Here is a 27,723-nt window from a genome sequence, read left to right on the forward strand (position 1 = left end):
TTTAAAAGTTTAGAAAGGCCCAACAATGGGACGCATGCCCACTAGGGAGTGGTACAATTTGGATCTGGACTATTTATTAAAGACTCAGGTCTTGAGCGCTTGTTGTCAGCAGGAGGGACTGTTGGGAGGTGGTAGGGCCTTTAAGAAATGAAACCTTGGAGCCTGGGGTTTAGCTCAGCTGCAGGGTGCTTGAAAGGCCCTGCATCCAGTCCTCAGCTCTGAAAAAAAGAAAAACAATGAAGAGAAGCGTTGAGGCTCAGGAGGATGTCAGGCCACTGGACATCTGCCCTAGAAGGGAGCACGGCTATTCTGATCCCTTCCTTCTCCTCTCTGTGTCCCATTTCCACAAAATGAATGGACTTTCTCTGCCATGTGCTCCTTCCGTGAAGAACCGTGATGCTGCAGGCCTAGCAGCAATTTGATCAGATAACTTCCTAAAACTCTGAGTCAGAAAATCCTTTCCTCGTTTAGGCTGACCAGCCAAATCTGGCAGTTGTCACAATGATGAAAACCTGACCAACAGAGGGATCCACATAATCCCTAGGGCATCTGGTCCCTGGGAAAACCCTTGGACTTAAAAGACAACTCCCCATGGTAAACACATCTAAGACAGGAGAACAAGGGCCTCCTAGAACCACAGTCATGTTTTAAATACTTAAAAAGATACTCCTGATGGTATTTTTTCTCTTTATTAGTTACTAAATGATGATGACAGTTCTAATTTTGTAATCTGGTTCTCCTATAACATTGCTTATGTGGCTAGTTTGAAAAGGGGCATAGAGACATTTTTACACCAATATTAACAATGCTGATAAGACACAACAAAGAGAAAATGGGCTTGCATCAAGAGGGGAGAAAGATGAAAATTTTTCCTGGAATAGAATGGTGACCATTATGAGACCCTAAGAAAAATGTCATAGGTGCTGCTGCTTCACAGAGATCACATGCTTCTCTGTCCTCCTCTCTGGGACTCAGCTGTGTGACATCCACCAGGACTAATCCCCAATAGTACTCTTAGGGACTTTGTCTCCTGAAAGAAATTCAAAGTGAAAAGCTCTCTCTGAGACAAATGAATCCTGAGAATAGATTCACAAGGATAATAGTCCCTGCCACAGGGATGCTCGACTTTGGTGGTTCTCCAGATTCACTCCAGGCCTCTCACGACACAGGTCAAGTTAATTCCTTTGCTCAGGAATTTATGGATCAAAGTATAGCCTAGGGTTTTCTGTTGCTATGAAGGTCCATGCCATTGTGGACACTTCATCTGAAGCTGCATTAGCACCACAGATAATTCTCAGATCAATTTCTCTCCAAGAAAGATGAAAGGCAAACTGTCAATGGGGAGGCATGAGGCCATTCCTGGGACTTGACTTCATCAATAGACCTGGAAAGACCTAGATCACTCTACCAGAGTGCCGTCACCTATATCTATACCTCCACACACACACACACACACACACACACACACACACACACACACACACACAACTAGTTAACTAGAGCATTGCATGGTCTGATGTGTTTATCAAATCTTAAATCTAGACAGCCAACTGACCTGGCAAATGTTTCCACAAATGTCTTATAGACAAAGGCAGGATGAACTCATGCTGATCAACATGCAGACCCACAGGCAAAACCCCATCTTTAAGGAGAATGAGCAGCAGTGGCGGGATCTGGATGACTCCTGCTGGTCTTTGCTGTTTGACTGATGAAAAAATCGAAACAGGGCCTGCACTCCTAGGAAAAGGCAATGGTTCTGCAAGCTTAGTAAGTCGGCCTCAGAACTAGTTTTTGATAAGATTACTCAATCAGCAACAACTTTCTTCAGTGAACATGCCTCCAGGGACCCTCAGAGAGAGGCAGGCGGTCTACTTAACTGAAAGGCAGTTGTTGACTCACCCTACTGAGCCTCCTCCAGGCCTGGCCTAACCCACTGCCATGTCAGTAATAAACATAAGCCACGGCTGGAGGTGACAGCAACCTGTTCTGTTTGGCACACACACACACACACACACACACACACACACACACACTGTACACCACACACACACACACACACACTGTACACCACACACACACACCGTACACTACACACACACACACACACACATACACACACACCGTACACCACACACACATACACACATATAGACATACACACATACACACATACCAGTGTTAAAAATAAGCCCGTGTTCATGGAACATCAATAGTTTTCATTGTACAATAAGGTAATTATTTTTATTTTTTATAATTATTATTATCTGACAAGCTAATTATTCCTGCACAAGATAAATATTAAAAGAATGGAAAGTTAAAACCATTCAATATTGGTTCAAAATCACATCAATATTGCATACAAAGCATCTGACAAACGTCAACATGATTTAAAAACAAAACACTCAACAAAATCTACAGAAAGAATGTCTTTAACACAGGGAAAGTTGTGTGAAAACCCTGAGGCTGGTGCTGTAATCAGCGAGGAAGAAGAGCTTCTCCCACGAGAACCCGGCTGAGGCATGGCGGCAGTTCTTCCTACTTCTATGCAGCAGGACGCTTGGAAACACCAGCAAGACAAACAGACAAGAGGATGGAGAGAGGCTCAGTGCCTAAGAACCTGTACTGCTCTTGCAGGGCACCCGACTGTGGTTCCCACACCCCCATCCAGCAGGTTACAACCATGTAATTCCAGCTCCCAGAGGTCTAAAGCCCCGATGCACTCTTTTGTTCTTTGAGGGCAGCTGTACAAAACCTACAGGTACACACACACACACACACACACACACACACACACAGAGTACACCACACACACACACATACACACACACATACACACACACATACACACACACACTGTACACCACACACACACACAGACACACACACACACACAGTATACCACACACACACACATACACACACATACACACACATACACACACATACACACTGTACACCACACACACACACACATATACACACACACATACACATACACATACACACACACTGTACACCACACACACATATACACACATACACACACACACACTGTACACCACACACACACAGACACACACACACATATACACACATACACACACACACAGACACACACACACTGTACACCACACACACACACACACACACACTGTACACCACACACACACACACACTGTACACCACACACACACACATACACACACACCGTACACCACACACACATACACACATACACACATACACACACACACATACACACACAAATTAAAAATAAATCTTTTTTTAAAAGAGAGAAAACAGATGAGAAATGACATGTCATCCACAATGACACAATCCTGTGTGTAAAAATCTTCCAAGTCCATAAAAAATTTAGAATTCATAAGCTGAGTAAAGTTTTAGGAAACAAAATTAATGCAGAAAAATCAATTGTGTTTCTTTGTGCTAAGAACATCTTACTGAAAAGACAATCCAGTATGTCATAACATTGAAAAGGATAAACCGGTAACTGTAACCGTGAAGCCGACAAAACGCTGATGAAGGACACGTGGAAGACACAGATAAATGGGAAGACTCCTTGTCCGTGTCACTTGGAGTGACATGAGAATTCAGTTCCATTGTCATTAAAATCACAACATTGTTCACATAAATAGAAAGGCAATCTAAAATTCATATGGAACCTGGAACACAGTTTCCTGATTTCAGACTGCATTACAAAGCCATAATGACCAAAACAGTGTGGTTTTGGTACAAAAATACACACATAGCCCAACAGAACAGAACAGAGAGCCCAGAAATAAATCTGAGCATATGGTCAAACGTTTTCTGACAAGGTGCTGGGAATACACAGCGGAGGAGAGGAGAGTTTCTTCAACAAATGCTGCTTGGAAAATGATACCCACATGTAAGAAACTGGGGCCCTTTCTTGCACCGTGAACAAAAACCAACTCAAATGGATTAAAGACCAAAACATAAGACCTGAAACACTCACAGAAGAGAGCACAGGAAACGCAAATTACATTGAACTTGAAAATAACTTTTTAAAGATGATGCCTAAACCTGAGGTCCTAACAGAAAAATGAGACCAGTCACGTCAAACCTAAAAGCTTCTGTATGGCAAAAGAAATAACAAAGTTAAAAAAAACCAAACTAATATTCAAAATATGTAAAGAGCTTATAAAACCTGACAAAAAACCTGAACAACTTAATTAAAATGAGCAAAGGACTCAAATAAACCTCCCCCTCCAGAGAAGACATACGATGTCCACCAGACAGAAGGAAAGGCACTCACGATGTCAAAGTCAGTGAGGTCTCACTTCACACCCATTAGGGAACACGCTGTCCAAAGGCTAAGGCAAGTGTTGGCAAGGATGTGGAGGGGTAGGGACTTTGGACATGGTTTGTAGGAATGACAGTTGGTACAGCCTATGGAAGACAGTATTGAGATTTCTAGAAGTTCTTTTAAAAAAGTACACTGAATCCTTCTTCTGGGAATTTCCTCTTCCGTGGGGGAATAAAAGCACTTCAAGAAGCTGTGTGTGCTCCTGCTCTGCAGCTATTCACACAATAGCTAAGACACAGACAGCCTAAGTGCCTGTTAATGCATGACTGGCTAGAACGAAGGATTATTTAAGTTTAGGAAGAGAACTCTGTGCTGGGAAGATGGTTCAGAAGGCAGGATGCTCGCTGTACAAACCCAAGGATCTACATTCAAATCCCCAGAACACACAGACAAAATGGGTAAAGTGTCAGGCCTTCTAGGAAGTTTGGGGTGAGGTTAGAGACAGGCAGACCCCCAGAAGCTTGCAGGTTAGTTAGCCCAGTGAAGGCAAAAACAGAGACACGGCCTCAAAACAAAGGTGTAGGATGAGGACCAACACCCAGGGCTGTCCTCTGGCTTCCACACACAGGTACGGTCTCTTTGCTCTTTCTTCCATTCCACACCCATCACACATGCGCGCGCGTGCACACACACACACACACACACACACACGCACGCACGCACACACACACACACGCACGCGCACGCACTCTCACACACAGATAAAAATAAAAGAAGAAGATCCTGGCATCTGTAACAACTGGGTAAGGGTGACAGACCTTACACTAAATGAAACCAGAAACAAAGTCTCCAGGACTTCGTATGTCAAGTCCGAGGAGCCGTAAGATTCTGGTAGCAGAGGGGGAGAGGTGGGAAGTAGGCCAGACCTGCCTCACCAGAGCTCCTCAGCTTCTTTTCAGTCACTCCATGTATTTACGGAAAGTTTTACACTATCCCTTTCATAGTTTTTCTTTGAGGTTTACAAAACAGGTACTTTTTTGTCTGATCATTTGAGACTGTCTCATACTGTAGCCCACACTGGCTTCCACAGAACTTATAGCAATCCTCCTGCCCCAGCTTTCCAAGTATGAGGATCACAGGTGTGAGACATAACACTCACTAAAATACGTAACATTTCAGTCTACGAGAAACCCGTGCTTTCCAGGTCCCCCATGCGTCCTCATGCTAGATAAGCCCGTCTCATTCTTCTTATCCGTCTACACTGAAAACTGTAAAATACAACCGTTTTTACTTTCAGTCTGCAAACATTTTTGAGAACTCCAAAGCAGGACATGGCACTTGTCCAGACATTTGCCATGCTGCTGAGCTAGGCTCATTCCACCCTCGTGCTCCGGGTTTGTACTGGGCACCCTTCCCTTCTGTCTGCAGCACCTCCCTTAGCAGACACATTCTTACCCAGTGTCTTCGCCTTCCTTTGCCTTTGAGTACATTTATTTACACCCACTCATGATGGAGGCTTTCGGGGGATGCTGAGTTCTGTTGATGGTTCTTCCCCGTCAGAAATTAGCTGTGCTTGCCTGCCTCCTAGCTCCTGTGGTGTCTGAGCACACATCTCTAGTCATCCAGACTGTGTTCCCCTGCAGACAATTCAAGGCTTTTTGCCTGCTTGCTTTTCTCCCCCTTTGTTTTTCCGTGGTAGTTGGCGATGTGACATGGGTGTGGGCTTTATGGATTTATTCATTTAGGGCTGTTCAACATCTCGAGTCTGTGAGTTTATAACTTTAAACATATGTGAAGCTCTTAAGAGATTATTAGGTAATTTTGAGGGCTGGAGAGATGCATCAGCAATTAAGAGCACTGGCTGCTCCTCCAGAGGAGCTGGGTTCAATTCCCAGCAACCACACGGTGGCTCACAACTGTCTGCAACTCCAGTTCCAGGGCTTCTGACACGCTGACACTGACATGCATGCAGGAAAAAAACCAATGGACAACAACATTAAAAATAAATTTCATATTAAATAATTTAAGGGGGTCATTCTCTTGGTATTTGAGTTTTGGGGTCCCAGAGACATAACTTGGAGGCCCTTTATAACTGTTCTGCAGCTCCCCGGGTTTTAACCCTTTCCTGTGCCACCAGACCCTACAGCTCCTATAATACACGTTTGTCTTTCCTGACCCTGGCCCCTGTCACCCGCCCTCAGCTCTTGTAGCCACCCCTTGAGCTTCTTGATTTGAGCAACAATATTTTCTGCTTAGAAATTTCTACTTTGTTTTCTTTATATCTATTTCTTTGCTGAGGTTTTCTATTTTAGTGTTTATTTCAAGAATGTTCACTACCTATAAATACTTATATAATATACATATGTATATTTTAGCATTTTAGAGGAACTGCTTTAAGGCCCTTGAAGGATGACTCATGCATTTATGCCTTTTCTGTCATTACTGTTGCTTTTTCCAAGTGATTCAAGATTTTCCAGGGCTTTTTGTCTGCTGAGTAAGAACTATGTCCTGAGTGCAATGATAACACTCAGAGGCTTATTTAAACCCTAGAGATAGCAATGGTCTTCTCTCCTCTGCTCTCTCCCTCTCCCTCTCTCTCCTCTGCTCTCTCCCTCCTCCTCCTTCTTCGCCCCCTTCGTCAACATTGGACTGGTCAGGGGCAGGACACAAGGCTCCATATGCTTTCTGGGCACTGTTGTTCTAGTGTCCACTTAGAGTTCAAGTGTGTGCAGTGCTCTTTGATGATCTCTATGAAGTTCATCCTCTGGGTCATCAGCTGAGGCCTGGGCCGCGCTCAACTGTAATTTTAGTTCTCAGCTAGTGAAATATGAAAGTAACGTCCAGAGCAGGCATCACCAGAGGTGAGCCCCGGGAGTCCACAACCCAAGACTCCATGAGGCTGACATCTCCAGGTTCTCCCTGTACTGGTTCTCTGGCTAAAAATCGGGGATCCTAGTCTTCCCATTCAACCAAACTTAGCCGTGATTGGCCTGGATGGCAAGATAGGAGAGAGGGGAGGAGGGAGAGACAGAAGACAGAAAGTAGCGTGAAACTCATATTCTGAGAATACAAGTTTCCTCTCAGGTAATTCAGGCCAGAACTACATGGCTTCTCTCAGATCTCTGTCTGGACAATATGTACTTCTGGGTTTCAGCTGAGGTGAGTCCAGTTAGGGCGCACAGGAGGGAAACCGAGTGCTAGAGCCGCTCCAGTGCTCCTTCCTATGCACCTGCCTCTCCAGTGTCTTTTGCATACATTTCGGCAGTGTTCTGCGGTGCTACCTAATGGGTAAGCAGCGTTACTTACTGTGCTGGCTCCGTTCACCTCAGCTGGAAACTAGATACTCTTGTTGTTGGTTAAAAGTATAATATGCTTCCCTTCGACACCACAGCCTAATGGTGTAATTTCCTCCCAGCAGAACCCATCTTCTAGTATCGCTACGATTCCATAATAGTGCTACATGGTGGTGCCTAGGCCTCCGGCACACGAGACTTTAGGGGACAGGGCAGCTCCTCACATCCATTTGTAACATCAAGAGACTCAGTGAAAAACTGTTACAGTGTCTGAACATTTGCAGTGCAGCCACCCTGAATACATCTTAGTGTGCAATAATAAAGTATTTATTAGATCAGAGTCAGTGGGGAAGCCAAGAGTTTGGTTGTCCACCCTGAGGCTGGAGCGTTCCTCACCTGAGCACTCTGCTGCCTCTCTGGTAAGGAGAGATATTCTGCAGCTGTACAGGAGGAATAGTAAGTCCAGTGGAGAGAAACGAGAGGCCTTTAATAAATAGTTCATAGTAATTGGCAGGGACCTCCAAGCACAACGGAGTGTAGGTAGCTACCCTAAAACAGTCAACAACTGATGGTGAGGTTTTTGTTTCTGTGAGTCATCCAAACCAACAATGTCAGAGTTCTGTATAATATTTGCCCCAATTTCAATTATAACTAAGACCACAGAAATGAAACAACTGAGATTCACATCCCTTCAAAGCTTGTATAAGCGCTTGGAACTAAGCATAAATGTTGGGCAAGGTGGCTCCTTATGGGTGAATTTTACAGGTGGCAAGACTTATTGGTATGATTATGAATCCTGTTCCTGGTTCTGGGTTTCTGGAAGCACGATCTAAGCTACTAAGATACTCCCCACTTCTGGCTTCTCCTGGCCTTTGACCTGTTCTTTAGTGCCCCATTGCACCAGTCTTCCCAAACATCCTTTAATCAACTTGCTTCCTTGTGGTTCCTCACTGCTCACTACATTAGTTCTTCAAGGCCTTCATAATGTGGTTCCCAATTGATATGGTTTGAATGAACGTGTCCCCAGAGGCTCACAATTGGAATGCTTGGTCTCCAGCCTGTGGTGCTATTTTGGAGAGGGTGGAGCCTTTAGGAGCCGGGGTCGGCCTGGTTAAAGTGAGTTACTTGGAGTGGAACTTAGAAAGTCGTATCCGCCTCTGGTTTCTGTCACCCTTTTGCTTCCTTGTCTATGCCATGTGAACTAGTCACTGCCCCCCACTTCCACTGCAACAGACCACCATCATGTACTTGGACTGAAATCCCTCCGAAACCACGAGCCACAGTAAACTACAAGCCACCGTAAACCTTCCCTCCTTTCGGCTGCTTCTGTCAGGGGTTTAGTCACAGTGATGAGGAGAGTCTGCACAGCTGGCTCAGCTCTGTCCACAGCGGGCTCACCCACTCCACGTCTCTTCCCTCTTCTCACCCCAGTCTGTAGCCACTGCTCGCCCTAGCTGCTCATTTCTGCTCCTTGATCCCCCCTTGCTTCCTGAAGCATAGCATAATACTCTTCTTTCACTGACATAACTCCTCTTTAAATTTACCTTTTGCTCACCCAGTGGACACCTGTCCATGCTCTAAAGAGTGGGCTTCCAAGATTGCTTCTAGGTGCCCTTTCCCACAGTCATCCAAAAGACATTATCATTTTATTACATATCCAGCCTAGGCGAGGTTCCTTGTTAGGGAGAGCTCTCATTCTGGTTATAACAGATAAGGAATATTTATCTAGAGGAAAAGTTTAATTATAATTCTGAGTCTCTTACCTGAGATAATCATAAATTATGTTTCATAATTATTCTTAAATAAAACAATTTTAATATTTGGCTATGTGAATTGCTTTGTTCCATGCTGCAAAAACAGCCCAAGATAACAAGCCTGCATTTCGTGTTTTCTTTTTTTAAATTGTCCTCATTAGAGGCCTGGTTTGCCTTCACTCCAGAGCTCATCTCTTTGCTGTCATTTCTTTGCCTCCTATTACCTACTGATTTTCCACCCAGCCACTCATGCAGACAGAAGGACCAAGACACGGGGGCCATCAAATCAGCCTCGTACCCCAGTCTTGCCATACTCTGGGGAGGCAGGGTGGGATGTATGATAAGGTGAGAGGAGGAGAGGTCAGAAAGAAGAGACACGCTCTGAAGACTAAGACACAACGAAGCAGGAAGCTGCAGGGAATGAGGAAAGGAATGGGACCTACAAGAGATTTTTGGAATTCTTACCAACCATTGCAATTTCTAGTGAACTGTAGTATTTACCAGCCCCTGCTAGCTAGTACAGACTACACGTATTCAAGAGTGGAGGGGGAATGCATCCATGGAAAATTGCTTGGTAGTATGTCTTTAGAAATTTGGAGGGTTGGGCAAAATGAAGAAAACTGCAAAATCTGTGGCAGAGTCTGCCCTGCCATGGCTTTCTCTTTAACAGCACAGCCACGGTTGGCTGCAAATCCACATGGCTTCTGCTCTCATGAGCCTGTGTCCCGTAGGACGGCTCACTGTTGCTTTTGCATTCCAGGGCCCTTGGAGATGCCATAAAGGCAGGTTTGCCCTCTAAGCCAATCCACTTTGACTTAATCTTACTTGGCTTTTGCTCCAGAAAAACAAGAAATAACTTTTCGCCACTCATGCGTATATATATATTTAAACTAAGATAGAAGAGGAAGGGAGCAAACTGCTGAAGTAATAAAAGTGGCTACCTTCTGAGCAATCTGCTGTTTCTTACCCAGAACATAGATCTCACTGTTGACGACGGCTGCACTGAATCGGTACTTAGAGTACTGCATGGGTGCGCGCTCTCTCCATTGATCTTGGCTGGGGTCATACTGCAACAGTTTGTTGCTTAATCGATCAGGCTCTTCATCGGGAAGATCCATCTGTATGAAATATGACAGCGAATGTAGCAGCAGACCACTTAGAGGCCTTGTGAGCGTGCAGATGCAGTTAATCAAGGCGGAGGCAGGGGAGATGAATAGAGGTTAACTGTCTCCCTCAGACTCACAGACTTGCTGAGTCCTGTGCCGGAGTTGTAAGTTCTGTCAACATCAGGGGGATTCACATGTGCAGTGGGGCTAACATGCTGATTTACAGCAATCAGTGGTCTTCACATTGAGACAGCGAAAATGAAGCAATTGTAAAATCTTTATTAAAAAAGCAAAGCCTGTTCTCTTGAGCAGTGTATAAAGTAAAATCCTATCCTTAGCAAAGTTCACAGTTGTGAACTTTAACAGTATTCATGAAGAATTAATTTTAATAATCCATAATGCATTTCTTTATATTTTCTACCCTATAAAAAGTTTCTAACCTATAAAAGTTTCAAAACACTTTTGTTGTTTTAGTAATTAGAGGATTTTTAGGCCATAATTATGAGCTATATGTAAATAACCTGATTCCAAATTTTAAGATAATAGGATTAACATAAATTACTTGGGGTTATATTTACCTACTTTATATATTTATATATTTAATGATTGATTAATAAAAACTGAATAATTTTATTCTTACATAGATACAAGTGGCTCTTATCCATAAACTTTTAGGTAATATAATGTCATTTTTATATATAGTATCTGGAACTTTATAACAACTTCAAGCTAAGGATTGATGTGTCTCTTGTTTGGGTTCAAGTTTACAAGAAAGAACTAATTGCTACCCGTAGGAAACTTACATGTACCTCACTTTATCAAAACCTTTAAGGACAACAGGAGTGAGGACATTGGGCAGTCTGAGCCTGCTTTCATGTGCTGTGTCTGAAGCCCAGTGAGACTGCATTCAGAGACTACACCTTAACGCACACCTTCTTTACTGCTTTACCTTTCTTTCTGATGCAGATATTTAGTCTCTACCTAGTAAGGCAAAGCTTCCGGGTTGTTTTGCAGCATGCAGATTCACTGTGAAGGTGGACAGTGCTGGAAAATGCACCTCCTACAGACAATGTCAAGTACTTGCTGTGATGATGTCTGTGCTATGTTTGAGCTACATCACAGATAGAAACGTATAAAGTATAAATAAGTATACCTTTTCAAACTTATGAAGGGAATGTAAAAGCATGGGTTTTATCATGAGACAAATTTGATAAAATAAGAGAAACTATAGGCAAAAATAAATTTATATCACAGAGGCATTCAAGGAGCAAGTCAGAGTTACTGAACTGGAAAAAATGGAAAGGGAAGAACAGAAGACACCGATGTAAGGGCCAAAGATCTAGGAGGATCCCCAGAAGGACACAGGGCCACTGTGGCCGCACTGCTGGCCTCTGCTTTGATTTGTTATCAAGTCACTGGGCTTCAGTGTCAACAGTATTCTCTTGATATTGCTGATGCCCAGCAAGGACAGTTAGTGTTCAGTCACAACACAACTTTTTGGAAATGATTGTGCCACTATGGAATCAATATTCTGGTTTTCCATTTATGGTAAGTGAGTGAATGTGTGTGTGTGTGTGTGCGCGCGCGTGTGTGTGTGTGTGTGTGTGTGTGTGTGTGTATGTATACTTACTCATGGTCAATGTGGGTGTTCCTGTACATGTGCATATGCAAACCAGACGTTAAACCCAAGTGTTCCTTAGGAGGGTCTGTCTTATGTTTGTAAGGCAAGGTAGCTGGCCAAATCTAGAGCCTGTCAATTTGACAAGAATGGCTACCCAGCATGCCTCAGGGACCTCCCTGTCTCTGGTTCCTCAATGCTGGGATTATGGGCTCTTACATGGGTGCCAGGAATCAAACTCAGGTCCTCATGCTTGTACAACAAGCATCTTCCCAATAGAAACATTTCCCCCAGCCCCTACAGCAGGAATTCTAAATGTAGAAATGGCCTAAACTGGTCACTGGCCACACAGTGGTCAGACAGAAGGACAGGAATGAGGCTCCAGCTGCTCCATTTGCTTAGATGCTCCCTGTAGCTACTCCTCAAGACGGGGATCTTTCCCAATTAGCCTGCAGGAGAAGAATTATGAAGTCCATAGAATAGTACAAATACTAAATGCACTCATGTTTATAAATAACACATTTAAAAAATCAATTTTCTAAAACTGCTTTGATACATTCAAGAATTAAGTTTAAGTTGTATGAGGTTAAAAGCATTTTGCCAAAATGTAAGCCATAATCTTTACTACTCAACTGCTACGTTCTTTCAGCAAAGCCAGCCACACCAGGTAGATATGCAAGGAATTTCTTAACCTGAGGGGTCCAGCCTCCGATGACATACAGTTTATTGTTTACTGATACCACAGCATGACAAGCCAACTGCAGTGGAAGGGGAGACACTCGTTTCCAGTTGTCTTGATCTACCGAGTACTTATCAACACAGTTTGTAATGAGGTACTGGTTTTTAACTTTCATCTGTCCTCCTATGACATAGAGGTCATTATGAATGCTGCCCAGAGCATAGAGCTCTCGGAATTCGGCTGTGCATAACTTTTCCCAAAACCGGTTTCCTCTATCATGATACCTGCAAGTTAAGAGAGAGAGAGAGAGAACACCAAGATTAGAGTTACCATGGCAACAACTTACCCAAGAAGCACATTTAAGTTTTTTCCAACACAAAATGATGTGACCTGGCTCTTCTAATAGGAGGAGAAAAGATAGTAATATATATTTGCTTTCTTTTCCTCCAAGAACCAATAAGCAAAACATAATAAGCTGAAACATATTCTTCATCTCCCTGAAAAAGGCAGACACGTAGAAAAGTATACCTTACTCAGACTAGTCTTGAACATTTCCTAATTCCGGGAAAGAAAATCAGGAATAGGAAAATCTTTCAGAAAATCAGTTTTTAACTTTAACATAATTGAATAAAAAGACAAAAATACAAAGTATCCTGAATATTTGGATAAGGAATAGCACTTTAGTACAACATTGAAGGAATCATGGTTTTAAGGCAGAGAATTTAAAGTAGTTCAATTTAATGTTTCTAACTGTTAAAGTCTACATAGGTAGATTAAACAAACCAAACCAACCAACCAAACAACAAAAACAAAAACAAAAACAGGCCTCTTTGTGTAGCCTTGGCTACTGACCAGACTGGCCTTAGTTGTAGACCAGGCTGGCCCTGGCCCCTCCAATGTTGGAGTTAAAGGTGTGTATCACCTTTCCTGGTTGCTATTTAAATTGTAGTTTTGGTTTAAAACCGGGTTAAGAGCATTGTGTAAAACCCATCCACAGATGTCTGTTGGGCATATAATGTCTATTTTCATCTATTAGAAATGGTTATTTTGGTAATTTCCATCTATCTGTTTAGAGAGTCTTGAAAGATATGGGTCCTCAGACAGATGTCTTGTCAGTGCCTTCTGGAACCCAACAGACTAACTGATTATTAGTATATTATAAAGTCCCTGTGTGTACTAGTTTATGGCTGTCTTTTGTCTTTCCTCATAACACTTGACTTTTTTAAAAAATAAAATCTTATTATATAGCCCAAGCTAGCCTAGGACTTTCCATCCTCCTGCCTCAACCTCTCAGATGGTTGGTTACAGATATATGCCATCATGCTTGGCTTATATGAGTATTCTTCCAATAATAATTTGAGACATTTAATAGAAGAAAGACAAAAACACTTACAGGGATAGTGGGATAAGATATCTGAAATTAAATGTGTCAGAAAAATCTAGAAAAGTTTATGTGGAACATAAAACAAAACCCAGGACCATGGGAAGTAAGAAAACAGGTGTTGCGCTTGGAAACAAGACCAAGCCTGAAGCACTTATATGTGCTTTGTACAAAGTACAGTTTTTAAGGAACATTCGACAGTTAGTCATCTAATCAGAGTTTCTCCCACTTGTTCTGGGCCAACTCTCACATTCCCCAGAGAACATTCTGCTTCAGGCTTGACAGGGAAGTTGAAAGGCATGTTCCTTTCATAGAGACATGTGTGGCTTGTCACTGCTGAAGGAAGATTTATCAAACCTTCCAATGGCTGTCTTCTATGTAATTCTAGAAAGGAAGCCAGAGTTCCTGGAATTGCAAGGAGTAGTTTCACTAATTTTTAATTGTGGATTTTTAAAGAGAAGGAGGATTATGTGCCTACATGCTGGTGTCACTTGAGAAGAGCTAAGTGAGTGAATATATAAATAGAACCAGAGATGGCTTGGGGCTTTCTGAGGCACAGTTTAAGAAAACATGACAGGATGGAATTGGTATACGCTCACTTATTTCATATGCCAAAGTGGCAAGATGAAGAAAAAAGATGGAAAGGAAGGGTCTACAAGGCTGTTTGTCTATTTCCTACTTTAAGACAAGAAGAAATACACCTGCATGGACATCTATGAACTGTGCAACATAGGCACTCTGAAGAACATCTGGACAGAGAGTAAAGTGATAGAGAATAATATGAAAATAGTAAATAAAGTATTATAAAATAATATTGCAAAGGACAATTAATTTCCCTCATTTATCACAAAATTGCTACCAAAATGACTTTCAGTGAAGCTAGGAGATTAAAAGCCCTGTGAGACAAGGCTCTTTGGGAGACAGGACTCTCTCATGGCTTTCTAAGTCCAATGCAGTAAGTAGATGATGACTATGAGGAAGTATGTCTTACTTAAGCCCAAAACAATGCTTCTGATAATCTGACTATACTTGCCTTTTTGACAATTTCACATCAATGTTAAAGGTGGAAGAAACTAGTAACTTTGGCCTTAATTCTGACCAATGTGAAGGAGCTGTTGGTGACAGGATCCTGGCTGAATCTGAGATAGTTTAAAAAGGAAACCAGGGAGTATGCAGTTAGACATTGCTGCAAGAAAGGGAAGAGGGCTTTTAGAATGAAATGGAAGATGTTTAAGGCTTAGAACAAAATAAAACATGTGACAGAGTTAATACTTATTAACAACAATCTCTGGTGAGAGGTGAGTAGCCTGCCTTTATAAGGAGGAAAAGAGATATCTGAAGAGCCCAAGGCTCTTTAAGGTCCCAAGATAGAAAGCACAAATCATGTGCCACACCAGGAAACAGAACTACAAGAATCCTGTCAGAAAACTCAGAGTTGCTCCCCTGTAAGGCCTTCATACTCACTTTGCAGTCTACTGGAAGAAGGATGTTCCCGTGACATGCCTGATCACCATGGGTGTGGGTCAGGCCATTTACTCAGGACTCTGTAACCCATCCCCTCTAGAGGAGATGAGACATATTCCTTAAGCCATGACTATGCAAGAGACAGAAATGGCTTAGACCAGAGGTCTGATGCTAATAAATGATGAAGCAATGATAGATTTTTAAGTTCCTTCTTTGCCCCATACTGTCACAAAGAATGGCATTCTGACTGAAAAATCTGAATAAACTCAGACAAGAGGGATCGGACAAGGGAAAGACCCTGCAGGAGGTTACATCTTTTAGTATTTATTCTATGTGCATATTTCATACTCATGTAGTTAGCTTTAAAGAGTAAGCACTCACAAATATTTACGATTAGATCATAAAGTAAATGTGCTTTCACCATTGTTCACAGACAATAAACTATGTCTAAGCAGGTGTTCTTGTTCCTCTTGTTCAACTATAGTTGAGGCATTCTTCAAAAGTTCTGAAATGCTGAAGATTCACAAATTGAGGACACACAATGAAAATTTCCTGGTTAAGAAAAAGGTTCTAGCTAGGTGTGGTGTCACATGCTTATGAACACTCATGAGTTCAATTCAATTATATCAGCGATCAAGGGAAAAGGCAGGCCGTGGGACTCAGTGATGGAGCCAAGGCCATGAGTCTGTTCCCCAGCACCGCCTAAAACCAGCCAAACAAAAACAATAACAACGCAAAACAAGTAGAGAAAATAATTTTAAAACATGAATGGCTATTATAAATACTATATGCTATATTGATATTGTGGATACATAATATGATGTCCTATATATTACTTTTATGACTTCTATTAAATTTTTACTCTACATTATTTAAGATGTGATCCCTCAGCAGTACTTCTTCCAAATGCTAATGTCAGAACAAGATTTTAAAAAAATATAAGACTGCTGAGGAGGCAGAGGCAGGTGGATTTCTGTGAGTTCAGACCAGCCTATTCTACAGAGAGTTCTTGGACAGCCATGGCTGCATAATGAGACCCTATCTCAACAAAACAAAACAAAACAAAACAAAACAAAACAAAACAAAACATACCAAACCTGCTATGAGATACAAACCTATAGATTTCAATATTCTTGCTCTTTTGCCTAGAAAGCCTAGTGGCAGTTGCTTCTCCAGCCACAATTATGGTATTGTTTTCCATGACTACCCCAGTGCACACTGTTCCCAAACCTTCCCCATACTTGGGCGATGAGATAAAATAGGTCTTCTGTGACACGGGGTCATAACAAAAACTGGCATCCCCATAGCTCCTGTGCCGTGATCTGATTCCAGATGAATTGTTCCCAATGCAAAGCAGAAGGCTGGTGGTCTCCATGCCATAGCGGAGATTAGAGGAGTGCTGCTGGGGTGTCTTGATGGCTTTGAATGCATTCTGGATCATATCAATGCAACTGCCATCACAAAGGAGCATCGTGTTTCTCCTGAGGGCCTGTCTTAGGAAGGATGCATTTATAAGTTCCAATCTGACTTGCTTCAAAAGCTCGACCAGATGCTCTGTGCGCAAAGCTTGGTTATGATTTACCCATCTCAGAACCAAGTCCAGAATGCTCTCTTCCCTGGATATATTCAGATCATCAGACTTAATAAGTGCCAGAAGCTGGTGAGCTTCGATGTCTAGTATTTCTCCGTGAAGGCTTACCTCAGCGAAGTGCTGATATAAATACTTCTTTGACTGATCAGATAAATCTTCTGCTCCAATTTGTTTCGCAAAGTAATAAATTCCTATGCAGTTGGAGGCATCCATGTGGTCCATCATATAGTTCTGGCACACACTAAAGACTTCTTCCATCTGCATAAAATAGGCGGCCATTGCTACGGTCTGTACGTTGGCATTATTGATCTCCAGAACAGCACTGTACATATAGTTTAGTATCACTGACACACTTTCTGCTGTGATGTCATAGAGTATGACCTCCTTCTGAGTGCACTCAAGTAGTCCGCAGGTGAACATAGCCTTGAAGTAAGGACTGAAGGCAGCGAGGACCAGTCTGTGGCAAGGAAATTTCTCCTCTTCTGCTATGAGCACTACATCAACCATTTCTTCTAATTCTTTCATAGTCTTAATTTTATCTAGTAAGTTCAAGCTGTGCTGGTGTTTTCCCTTTCCCTCAGTCTTGCTCTCCATGATGCACTCCTTGAAATTGGTAAGTGAGGCTTCTTTGGGCTTAGCTTGATTCCTGAGGAGCTATTTACATTTCTGATTGCTCACAAATCAATGGAGATGCCATGAAGCATTCCTGAGGGTAAGAAAAGAAGCAGGTTTTGTCTAAGGAAAAAAAAATTCTCCATACTTAACATGTAGCATTAGTGCTAAGCAGTATTTACAAATAAATATTATACATTCAGAACAGAGCAATTTAGGACAACTACTTTGTATCAGAAAAATACTTTGATATGTAAATTATCAATTATTAACTGCTGCTGCAATAGTTTTAATCATCAGTGGTTCCCACCACCCCTCCCCTAGGACTGGAGTGTCTCAGAGTGAAGGAAGAAAGACGTGAAAAGATAAACACATTTTGCAGTTCCATTTCTAGTTAACAGAAGGGCCACCCTGTAGGCTGAGGATTCAGGGCTATCAATTAATATCATTTCTAAAGAGATGCAGTTATACTCAACTCCTCTACAACACACAACCATATGTATGATGACTACACACATAAGTCTATGATTAGGGTGATATAGACCCTGGAAGTGAGATGACTGAAACAAAGTCCACACTGATTAAACTTTGGCACGGGGAAAATTATTCAGACTGCCAGGTAATGAAAATTTCATTTCTTCTGAGCTTTAAAGCACAAGCCAATGGCTGCTGATCTGAGAATTCATGATATTTAAGACTTAAACCTAAATGTGTCCTCCTTCCTTGCCCAGCTTTTCTTTGTTCCCCATTTCACAGTGGCACGGGCTGAATTGCTTCTTGCTTTTAAAAGCCCTAGTCTAATTAAAAGTCTCTAAGCTGGTGGTGTCACCTTCGCCTTCCCCAGGCGATGGAAACATGAGGTTTCAAGGAAGTTAATTAGCTGCTTTGATTTAAAGACATTCCCAGAGCCAGGAGCCCTTGTGAGGAGAGGGTCCTAGTGTCTACATCCTTTTCTAGCTCTCACTTGGCTACAGGCCACAGGCAGTGAGACGGTGACAGTGGCACACTTAGTGCTTAAGGAAGAAAGGTGGCAGTTACAAGAACAAGATGCATTTTTTGATCGTGAGTCCCCAAATTTCTACAGTCCTGTAAAGAATTAGACACTTTGTGAGATATCTTTTTTTTCTTTTTGAGGGTTGAATTAAATTTCACTTTAAGAAACAATTGATATACACGTGGCAGGGATGTTTAATTGTATAGTGACAAATACAGACCAAGGAAGCACTTGGTCTGAGCATATACTGTAACAACCATCAGAGCTAAGAAGTGAAATGGCCACAAAACTCTACCAGCTGGACATCGCTGCACTGCCTTTTCAGTTTTACTTCCATAACACTTAAAGCTTTCTTGGAGATGGTTCTCCAGTTAAAAGCAAACCTCTGATTTTTTCTTATTTACCCATAAGAGTATCCAATTATGGGCAATTAAGAGATTGCTGTAAGTCTGAACTCTCTTATGCCCAGAATGAGTAGCCAAAATCACATTATAAAGGTGTCTTGACACATAATCACATTAGCTATTACTTGGAGTAAAAAGAACCTACTGGGTTTTTTTGTTGTTGTTTTGTTTTTCGTTTTTGTTTGTTTCAGATCTGAGAATTGAGCACAGGGTATCACACGTGCTGGGTAAAAGCTTTACCACGAAGTGACACATTTAGCCCAGAACATAAGAATTCTTTTAAGGAAGTAATGTTTTTTAAAAGGTCTAGTATTTTATGTGTATCGATGTGTAAGTATCTCTTGAAGGATACCAGTGTTCGTGATGTCAGAAGGCCAATCGAACCTTCCAAAAGGGATGCCCTTGAACTAATACACCATAGGCAGTTTGGCCAGTTCCTAGACTGTGGATCTTGATAATGTTAAAACTCAGACGCTTAAAAACCAAACTTTATGATTATAGTCCTAGGGTTTCACATATGTAAGAATGGAGCCGAATTCTATCTGATGGACTTTTTTGGTACTCCATTTTGGCTATTGTGATTAAAAAAAAAAAACAAAAAAACAGGCATCACTACTTTCAAGAATTCAAGTTAAATAACTAATAGATCTATGTTTGCTCACAAACATGCTTTAAATAGCATTTAAAACTTTTTATCATTTTTATTTTATATGTATAGATATTTGTCTTCATGTATAATTGTGCATTGTATCGCCGGTACCTTTAAAGGTCAGGCAAAAGTTGTCTGATCCCCTGGAGCTGGAGTTGTAAGCCAAGTGCAGATGTTAGAGATCAAACCTGGATCCTCTGGAAGAGTAGCCAGTCCTCTTAGCTGGAGTCATCTCTCCAGGCGATATCTTACAGATTTTATGGTGGATGATGCTAAGGTTCCTTTAGTATCTAACTTATCTTACTTTGGTGTGCCTGGGGGAAAGCCAGCCCTCCATCCCTTATTACTGTTACTGGTTCAAGGACAGACACAACACATGAGAGTAGCTATAGCAATGAAATTCAGGTCTTGGCAGTATGGCTGTGATGTCCATATGTAGGACACTGTTATAGCCATGCCCTTGAGACAGCAGCAGGACAGAGCAAATTCAGGGAAGGAAGCAGAGTGTAAAGAGCAATAGGTTTGAAAATGGGTTTCGAGTTTTGAGATGGTTAAAGCTAATTTGGGAGTGCTATTATTTGTACCCAGGATCCTTGTACAAATGACATTTGAAGAAATGTTGAGAAAAGCTGCTCAAGGTAGCTTTAACTATGTACATCACTGGGTTGAAGCCTCATATTTTCAGATACCATACTGTCAGGTAGAATCATCAGAATCTCGAATCCTTACTCCTTTTTCATAGAAAGCACCAGTCACAAGCTTGGCATGGCAGCACACATCTTTAATGCAAGCCCTTCAGAGACAGAGGCAGGAGGATTTCTAGAAGCTCAGTGCAGCCTGATCTACATTGTGAGTTTCAGAGCATCTAGGACTACATGGTAAGATCTTGTCCACTGGCTTCTCATAAACTGGCCAAGGCAATATCACGGGAGCAGACTGAATTGTGGAGCCAGTTCCAGTTGACCCCCAAGTCTGTATGTACCCTTACTCCTTCTAGTGTAAGGGCTGGAGGCGTAGGGCTGGATGGCAGATATGCCAGGCAGGCCATCTGGGCTCTGTCACAACCACTCAACTCTGCTCTTATGGCACAAAGGCAGCCATGGGGAAAGAAAACAAACAAATGAACATAACTGTGCCCCAGTAAGATGAATTTTGGATGCGAAAATTTGAATTTCACAAATTTAACATGCCCTATTTTCATGTGTCATGAAGTATTATTCTTCTTTTGACTTTTAAAAGCTATTTAAAATTATGAAACCCGTTCATAGCTCATAGACTGTGCAAAGACAGTGGCATGTTGCCAATTTCTCCAAGCTATAAATAAATCCACTCTCTAGACTGTGAGTAGGACACTATCCTGTCTGGGTGATTAATCTCCATTTCTTTTCCTAAATTCAGCTGAAGAGTTCTGAGAAAGGGTTGGCTCTGCTTTGAAAAAACTCAACTGCTTGTTCATATCTATATGCCCACATCATTTATATCTATATTTAGTCTTCTGAACAAATGGTGCATTTGGATATCGTTCTTCTTCCTTCAACATTGGCTTACACAAATAACAACAAAAACAAAAGCTCAATTCACTTTAAAACAGAAACAACAGCTTCAACACTTTGATGAGTCATACTATGAACGTGTTAAATGGACGTAGACATTTGCCAAGTACCTATTCCTTAATTGTTGTTTATAGACACTTGAAAGGTGTTCTAATTGCTTTGGTTTTGCAGATCAAATTAATTTGGTGGCTGAAATTATGAGGGTGGGGGGAGCCCAGATGTTAAATCAGCTACCACACTTGAAAAACATTATTTTTCTTTATATATATATATATATATATATATATATATATATATATATATATATATATATATATATATATATTTCTTTTTTTCAGAGCTGGGGACTGAACCCAGGGCCTTTCACTTGCTAGGCAAGTGCTCTACCACTGAGCTAAATCTCCAACCCCCTTTTTCTTTATATTTAAAGAGCACAGAAGGTACTGGTTTGGCCATTGGAGGTTAGGCTGTTTACTTAATGTCATCGTAAAGTGACTTAACTTTTCCTACTCTTGGTTTCTTTATCTGAACAATGGAGATCAAGCATATAAATCAAGTAGTTATTTTAGTGTTTAGCTCTCAAATTGACAAGAGGTGTCCATTGTACCATTACAGTGACTCAGCAAATTTAGTACACAATACAGAGTACTCAGTACACTCTCCATGGTTAAGGGTGTGGCCTTGGGCTTGTTCCTGAGGCCAACATCTGACCCCTTGTCTACTGTAATGAAATAATATGAACATGTTTTATAGCCTCTTTAAGTTCTAGTTTCTTTACCTGGGATTACTTCTGAGAATTATATAAGAATAAGAGCAGGTGGAAAAACTGAATAAGGTTATTTATATATGTACAATATGTAATTAGCTTTGTAAAATCCACTTGGTAAAGTGAAGGTAAGACATACCTGCATGAAACTTTTCAAATGAAAATAATTTTGGTGCATATACAGATCACTTGTGGATACAGACACGGACGGCTCATAAATGGAGAGAGCTGACAGCAACTTTTTCTCATAATGAGGGCAGAGAGTGCATTCTCCTTTCATCAGCAAAACAAAATTGTATAAATGTTCTCAATGATATCAATGGGGAGTTATTCTCTGCTCCAATTTATGGCAGACTGAACTGATGCATTCATAATAATAGTACCCATAATAATGGAGAAAGATGAGTAGCAAAGATAAATATAAATCACAAGAATAAAGCCTAATTACTCTGCAAATCCAAGTGCAGTTAACCCAGGTCCATCACATTTCGTTTAGAGATGCGCATTGCTATAAATTTAATGTAGGCCAAGAATGTCAATTTCTTCAAATCAAAAATGTTTTGCCTTCACAATGTTTGATTTTATCATCTTTCCATTATCTTTACAGTTTCTGCTTTTTCTGAATAGTGATTGATACATGACCACCATTTCTAAGAAAATTCTCCATCTTCAGCAGAATTTAAAATAACTAAAATTTATAGCAGTGCTGTTTGAAATAGTAAAAGCCAACTTAATATCCATTAACAGACTATAACCTATTCACTCAAAAGAATATTGTACAGTGGAAAATGAGTAAACATGATCTATATGTATCAAAATAGTAACAAAATAACTAGGATACACGCTGCACAACATTAATGTGTTTAAAATATGTAATACAGTATACTGTGCTAATAAAGTATAGATCACATAGTATGATATAGAGAGAGTAGATGAATTTGGTAAAGTGTATTACAGGAGTTTTAAATATCATTCTTGTAATTTTCCTGTGAGATGGAAAACAACAAAATAAAAAGGTTAAAAATTATGTATTTTTAAGAACCCATACCACGGTAGTGGGACATAAAGAAATGAAGGGTTCTTATAAGCACTGAATTCAGGAGAGTAGTTGCTTTCATGAGATGTGGAAGAAAGGGAGACAGAAAGAATGACAAGGCGTTTCAACTGTATAAATGTTTAATTTCCCTAGTCGTATGGTGAGGACTCAATCCACACTTCATTAGTCTTTATGCCCTTTGTATATTTTGAAAACTGCAAAAAAGGTGTTCAGAATAAAGGATCGTATTAATATAAATTACTTATGGTTTCCAAAAACCTTAGCTATGTTGTAAATGATATCTGCATATTACCTGATGTCATATGCAGAGAAATAATAGATACATCATGAATTTTCATATATTACAAATTTGCACATCAAAGTGTAGGCAGCCCAACTTATGAGTGACTGGGAAATACAGAAACCTCCTCTCTGGTCTGAATGACAACAGCTTTGAAATCTTGTGGCTCTACCCCCACCTCTTTGTTCATTTCTTCAGCAATGACCTGTGTGATGGGTAAAGTTACTACATTCAGATTTGTTGTGTATTTATTTTCCCCATAAAAATATTTGGTATAGTGAATAGGTTGCAACTATGATAAAAATGATCAACGTCGTAGCTTTGGATTTTTATTTATAAAAACACCGGAAGAGCTGGGCATGGTGAAACAGGTCTTTAATCCCAGTACTTGAGAGGCAGAGGCAGATGGCTCTGAATTCGAGGCCAGCCAGGACTTCCAGGGCGGTAATACAGGGAAACCCTGTCTCAAAAAGAAACAAACAAACAAACAAACAAACAACCCAGCTGACAAGCAGCAAAGCAATCAGGACAGGGCTCCAAAAATCTACTTTTCCTCAAATTGCCTTCAACAGACTTTGGTTACAAACCAAGAAATGTCAACAATTACGACATCAGAAAATAACGTCCCAGTTCCAACGTTCCCGTTCCAAGGCAAAACCTTTTATTAAGAAAGCCTTTTAGGGGCTGGGGATTTAGCTCAGTGGTAGAGCGCTTACCTAGGAATCGCAAGGCCCTGGGTTCGGTCCCCAGCTCCGAAAAAAAGAACCAAAAAAAAAAAAAAAAACCTTTTAAAAGTCAGTAACTACCATGTAAAAAATGATTACCCCACATTAAAGAATAGGTATCATGGGCATTTTCACCAGTACTCATTCCAGCCTTGTGGGCTCGCTGGAATTGGCTCTTCCACCACTGCTTGTCTCACTTCCTGACTTGCCTTAGCAGTTTTTTTTTTTTTTTGTAATGTCATAAGTGCTAGCAATTCTAATGCATACAGGTAATTCTCTGTGTCAGGAATATCCTTCTTCCCTGGTTCAGCCCTTTAAAATTCTGCTCAGATATCATTTCTTGAAGCAAAGGGCTTTATGTTTCATTCACTTCTCTAGTCGTATTGTGTCTGTGTTGATACCTGGCATGCAAGAGTTGCTTGGTCTTCAGGCCAAGTACTAACCAGGCCCGACCCTGCTTAGCTTCCGGGATCAGACAGGATCAGATGCATTGAGGGAGGGGGAGTCTCTCCCCAAGCTGTCCCAAAAGCTGTTGCCTGCATGTGGGATATGTTCTAGCTGGGTTGTCTTGCCTGGTCTCAGTGGGAAGGGATGCACCTAGCCTCTCAGACTTGATATGCCAGGGTTGGGGGATACCCAGGAGGCCTCACCTGCTCAGATAAGAGGAGGAGGGAGGGAGGGGGAAAAGATTGTGGGAGGAGTGACAGGGAGGGGAATGTAAAGTGAGTAAGTAAAAAAATAAGTTGTTTGGTATGGTTGTTTGATCAAACGGGTGCTTTGTTTAGTAACTGCATCATTCCTAGTAATCTTACCCCCATATCTGAATAAATATTTCCGAAGCAGGGTCTTTTTACGTAGCCCTGGCTGGCCTCTAATTCACAGCGATCCCGCTTGCCTCCTATGTGCTAGGATTAAAGGCATCTGCCACTACATTTGTCCTTCTCCCTTTATGTCTTTGCATGTACATGTCAGGTTTGGAGACTCTGATTTTGTTTAAACCACGCTTCAGTGCTTTAAGTTATTATCTGCTTGTCCAACTATAAATCCTTCCAGGAGACTTATTCCCTTGCCTGTAATTTGTGGCATTATGACATCTACTTCTTGCCTCCACCCTTAGAAGTTAATTCAGTCATCATTGGCTCTCTGAGATAAAGGCCTCATTCCTGGGGAATAGCCAGCTGAAGCAAACTTGAAACATTCCACATTTATAGGGAAAAAAATGACAACGGCTCATTTCCACATGACCTGAAAAGCCAGCTGCAGCCTCTCAGTTGGCACATCTGCCCAGCCGTGCCAAGACCTAAGTGTCAGCCATTGTTTATGTTGCTTTCCCTATTTCTCTCCTTGAGGATGATTTTATAGCCATTTAAGTTTGTGACCCCTGTTCTATAACCTAACACCCTTAACATAACTTACTGCATGTTATTTCTGCCTTCACCAGCTTTCCCCAGCCCTACTTTTACCAACGCGGTAGGAAATGGCTGAACATGCATACCACCCTAATTACACTCAACTTTCCCGCTGTTGTCCTTTCCCTGATTTGTTTAATACGAATAATTCACTTTCAAACACATAAGGCTTTCAATAATGAGGCACAGAGAGGATAAAGACAAACAGCTTCCCCTTCTCTTCCTTTGGTGCACTCACCATGTTTTGCATTCGCACAGTCCCTTATACTTTTCCGAGTGCTTTAATATGCATTATAGCTCATTAGTTCCTCTTAAGAATCATGTGGGGAAAATGCAAGGCAATTATATTCCTGGCTTTAAAGTTAAGAGAGTCGCCCAGGGATACATTCAGCGCTGATTGAATTTAAACCAACCGAACCCTGCATTATTATGGGCGCTAGGAAGGCAAGGAGAGACCTTACCTCGATGGCATTTATAGTCTAGTGGGGTCGCAAAATAATCAGCCGGGTCATTTAGGGAAGGGAATGATCCTGGAGGCCTAGCAAATGGATTATACCACAGGGAAACCCGAGCGGCCGCTGACCCCGCGCTGGCCGGCCGACCGAGGGTGCGTCCCCTCTCTAGGCCCCTACTTACTCGATGCTGCCCGGCCCGCTCGCTCCGCCGCCACGGCGCGGTGACTGGGCAAGGCGCGGGGTCGCGAGGGCGCAGCCGGGCAGACCTGACTGATCACACTACCCGAAATGGGCCAGTGAGGACAAGCGCTATAAATAGACGGAGCGAGGGGGTGCGGGGGACAAGCGGCGTCCCAGAGAGGGCAAGGAGGGCGCTGGCGGCCACCCAGAGGTAACAGGTGCTCTCTCTCCGCGCGGGAAGCGGCCCGGGGCCGCGCCGCAGTGTGCGCCTGCGCGGGGGTCTCCCAGCGCCTACCCCACACAGACTCCACCGTAGTCCCTCACTCAGCAAATGCTCTGCTCTGCGCCTGCGCGGGGGTCTTCCCGCGCCAGACCGCGCGCTAGGAGCAACCGTGTTCTGTCAGTCACAAGCCCAAAATGACACCTTCGAAAAGAGAATTTGGAAATCAGATCTTTTAAGGGGACAAGTCTTTCATTAAATCTTTAAACATTGCAAAACTCACCCAAGGCTTCTGTGTGATCGTATTGAGTATGGACTGTGTTGGGGTTGCTGAACAAAACACAGGAACACAGTTAAATATAAAATTCAGACATACAAACTGTTTTTCTTTATAGTATAATATGTTCCAGAGATCACATGACTAGTCCACATTTAGAAGCAACTCAATGTTTTGAAACCAAAAACTGGTTTCAGAATATAGGTTTTCTATAGTTTTATTTATTACAGCTGGCAACTGTATTTGAGCAATCAGTTCCTGATGTTAGAGGGAGGATTTCCTCTAAGTGGAAAGTGTCCCCTAATCCTGAGGAAAGATTAATTCTGTTCTCAGGGTGCTTTCAGGGATGGGGAGTTTCCCTCAGAATGTCATAGAGCATCATCTATTTTGTGACTAAAGAAGCAGTAATAAATCAGCTGGTTTAAAACAAACTGGAGTGGCTTTAGTGTAATGACACACATTTGTGTGAGGGTCACAACCTCTTTGGGGGAGGATCAAATGGCCCTTTCACAGGGGTTGCCTAAGACCCTTGGAAATATCACCACAACCTGAGGGTCTGTACTAAAGGGTCACAGCCTTAGGATTCCTAGTTTAGAATCCCAAAGGGTTAAAATGAAGGGTCAGTGGGAATGTATTTCTAGGATAGAACCTGTCTCCTGGCTGTTCTTCAGTTTCTAGACACTTTCTGATTCTTTTGTATGTGATCGCTTTCTCTTAAAGTTACGATCAAGTTGGGAGTGGTTGGCATACTTATAGGTTCAGCACCCAAGAAGTGAAGGCAGGGGAATCAGGAGTTCAAGTTCACAGTGAGTTCACAGGCTGTTGGCTTCACAGCAAGTTCAAGGCTAGCTTGGGACACATGAGACACTGTATAATGACACCCACTGCTCCCTCCCCCAAAGCCGGGGTCATAGGAATGAGTCTTTCTCAGGTTGGATCACTCTGGGACACATGCATATTTTTCCTTAAAAAAA

The 27,723-nt window shown here is 41.8% G+C and overlaps 1 protein-coding gene across 1 annotated transcript in view; it reads right to left on the reverse strand.

The window, feature by feature from the left end:
- Kbtbd12 (kelch repeat and BTB domain containing 12) overlaps positions 1 to 26,299 on the reverse strand; it is a 73,938-nt gene extending 47,639 nt beyond the window's left edge. The window contains 4 exon segments of the mRNA NM_001431870.1: positions 10,297 to 10,447; positions 12,746 to 13,016; positions 16,693 to 17,874; positions 26,254 to 26,299. Of these exon segments, the coding sequence (NP_001418799.1) occupies positions 10,297 to 10,447; positions 12,746 to 13,016; positions 16,693 to 17,762 (1,492 nt within the window). The 5' untranslated portion in view covers positions 17,763 to 17,874; positions 26,254 to 26,299.
- Positions 26,300 to 27,723: the final 1,424 nt, after the last annotated feature.

Source organism: Rattus norvegicus, chromosome 4, assembly GCF_021556685.1.
Source record: "Rattus norvegicus strain SHRSP/BbbUtx chromosome 4, alternate assembly SHRSP_T2T, whole genome shotgun sequence".
Lineage (NCBI taxonomy): Eukaryota > Metazoa > Chordata > Mammalia > Rodentia > Muridae > Rattus > Rattus norvegicus.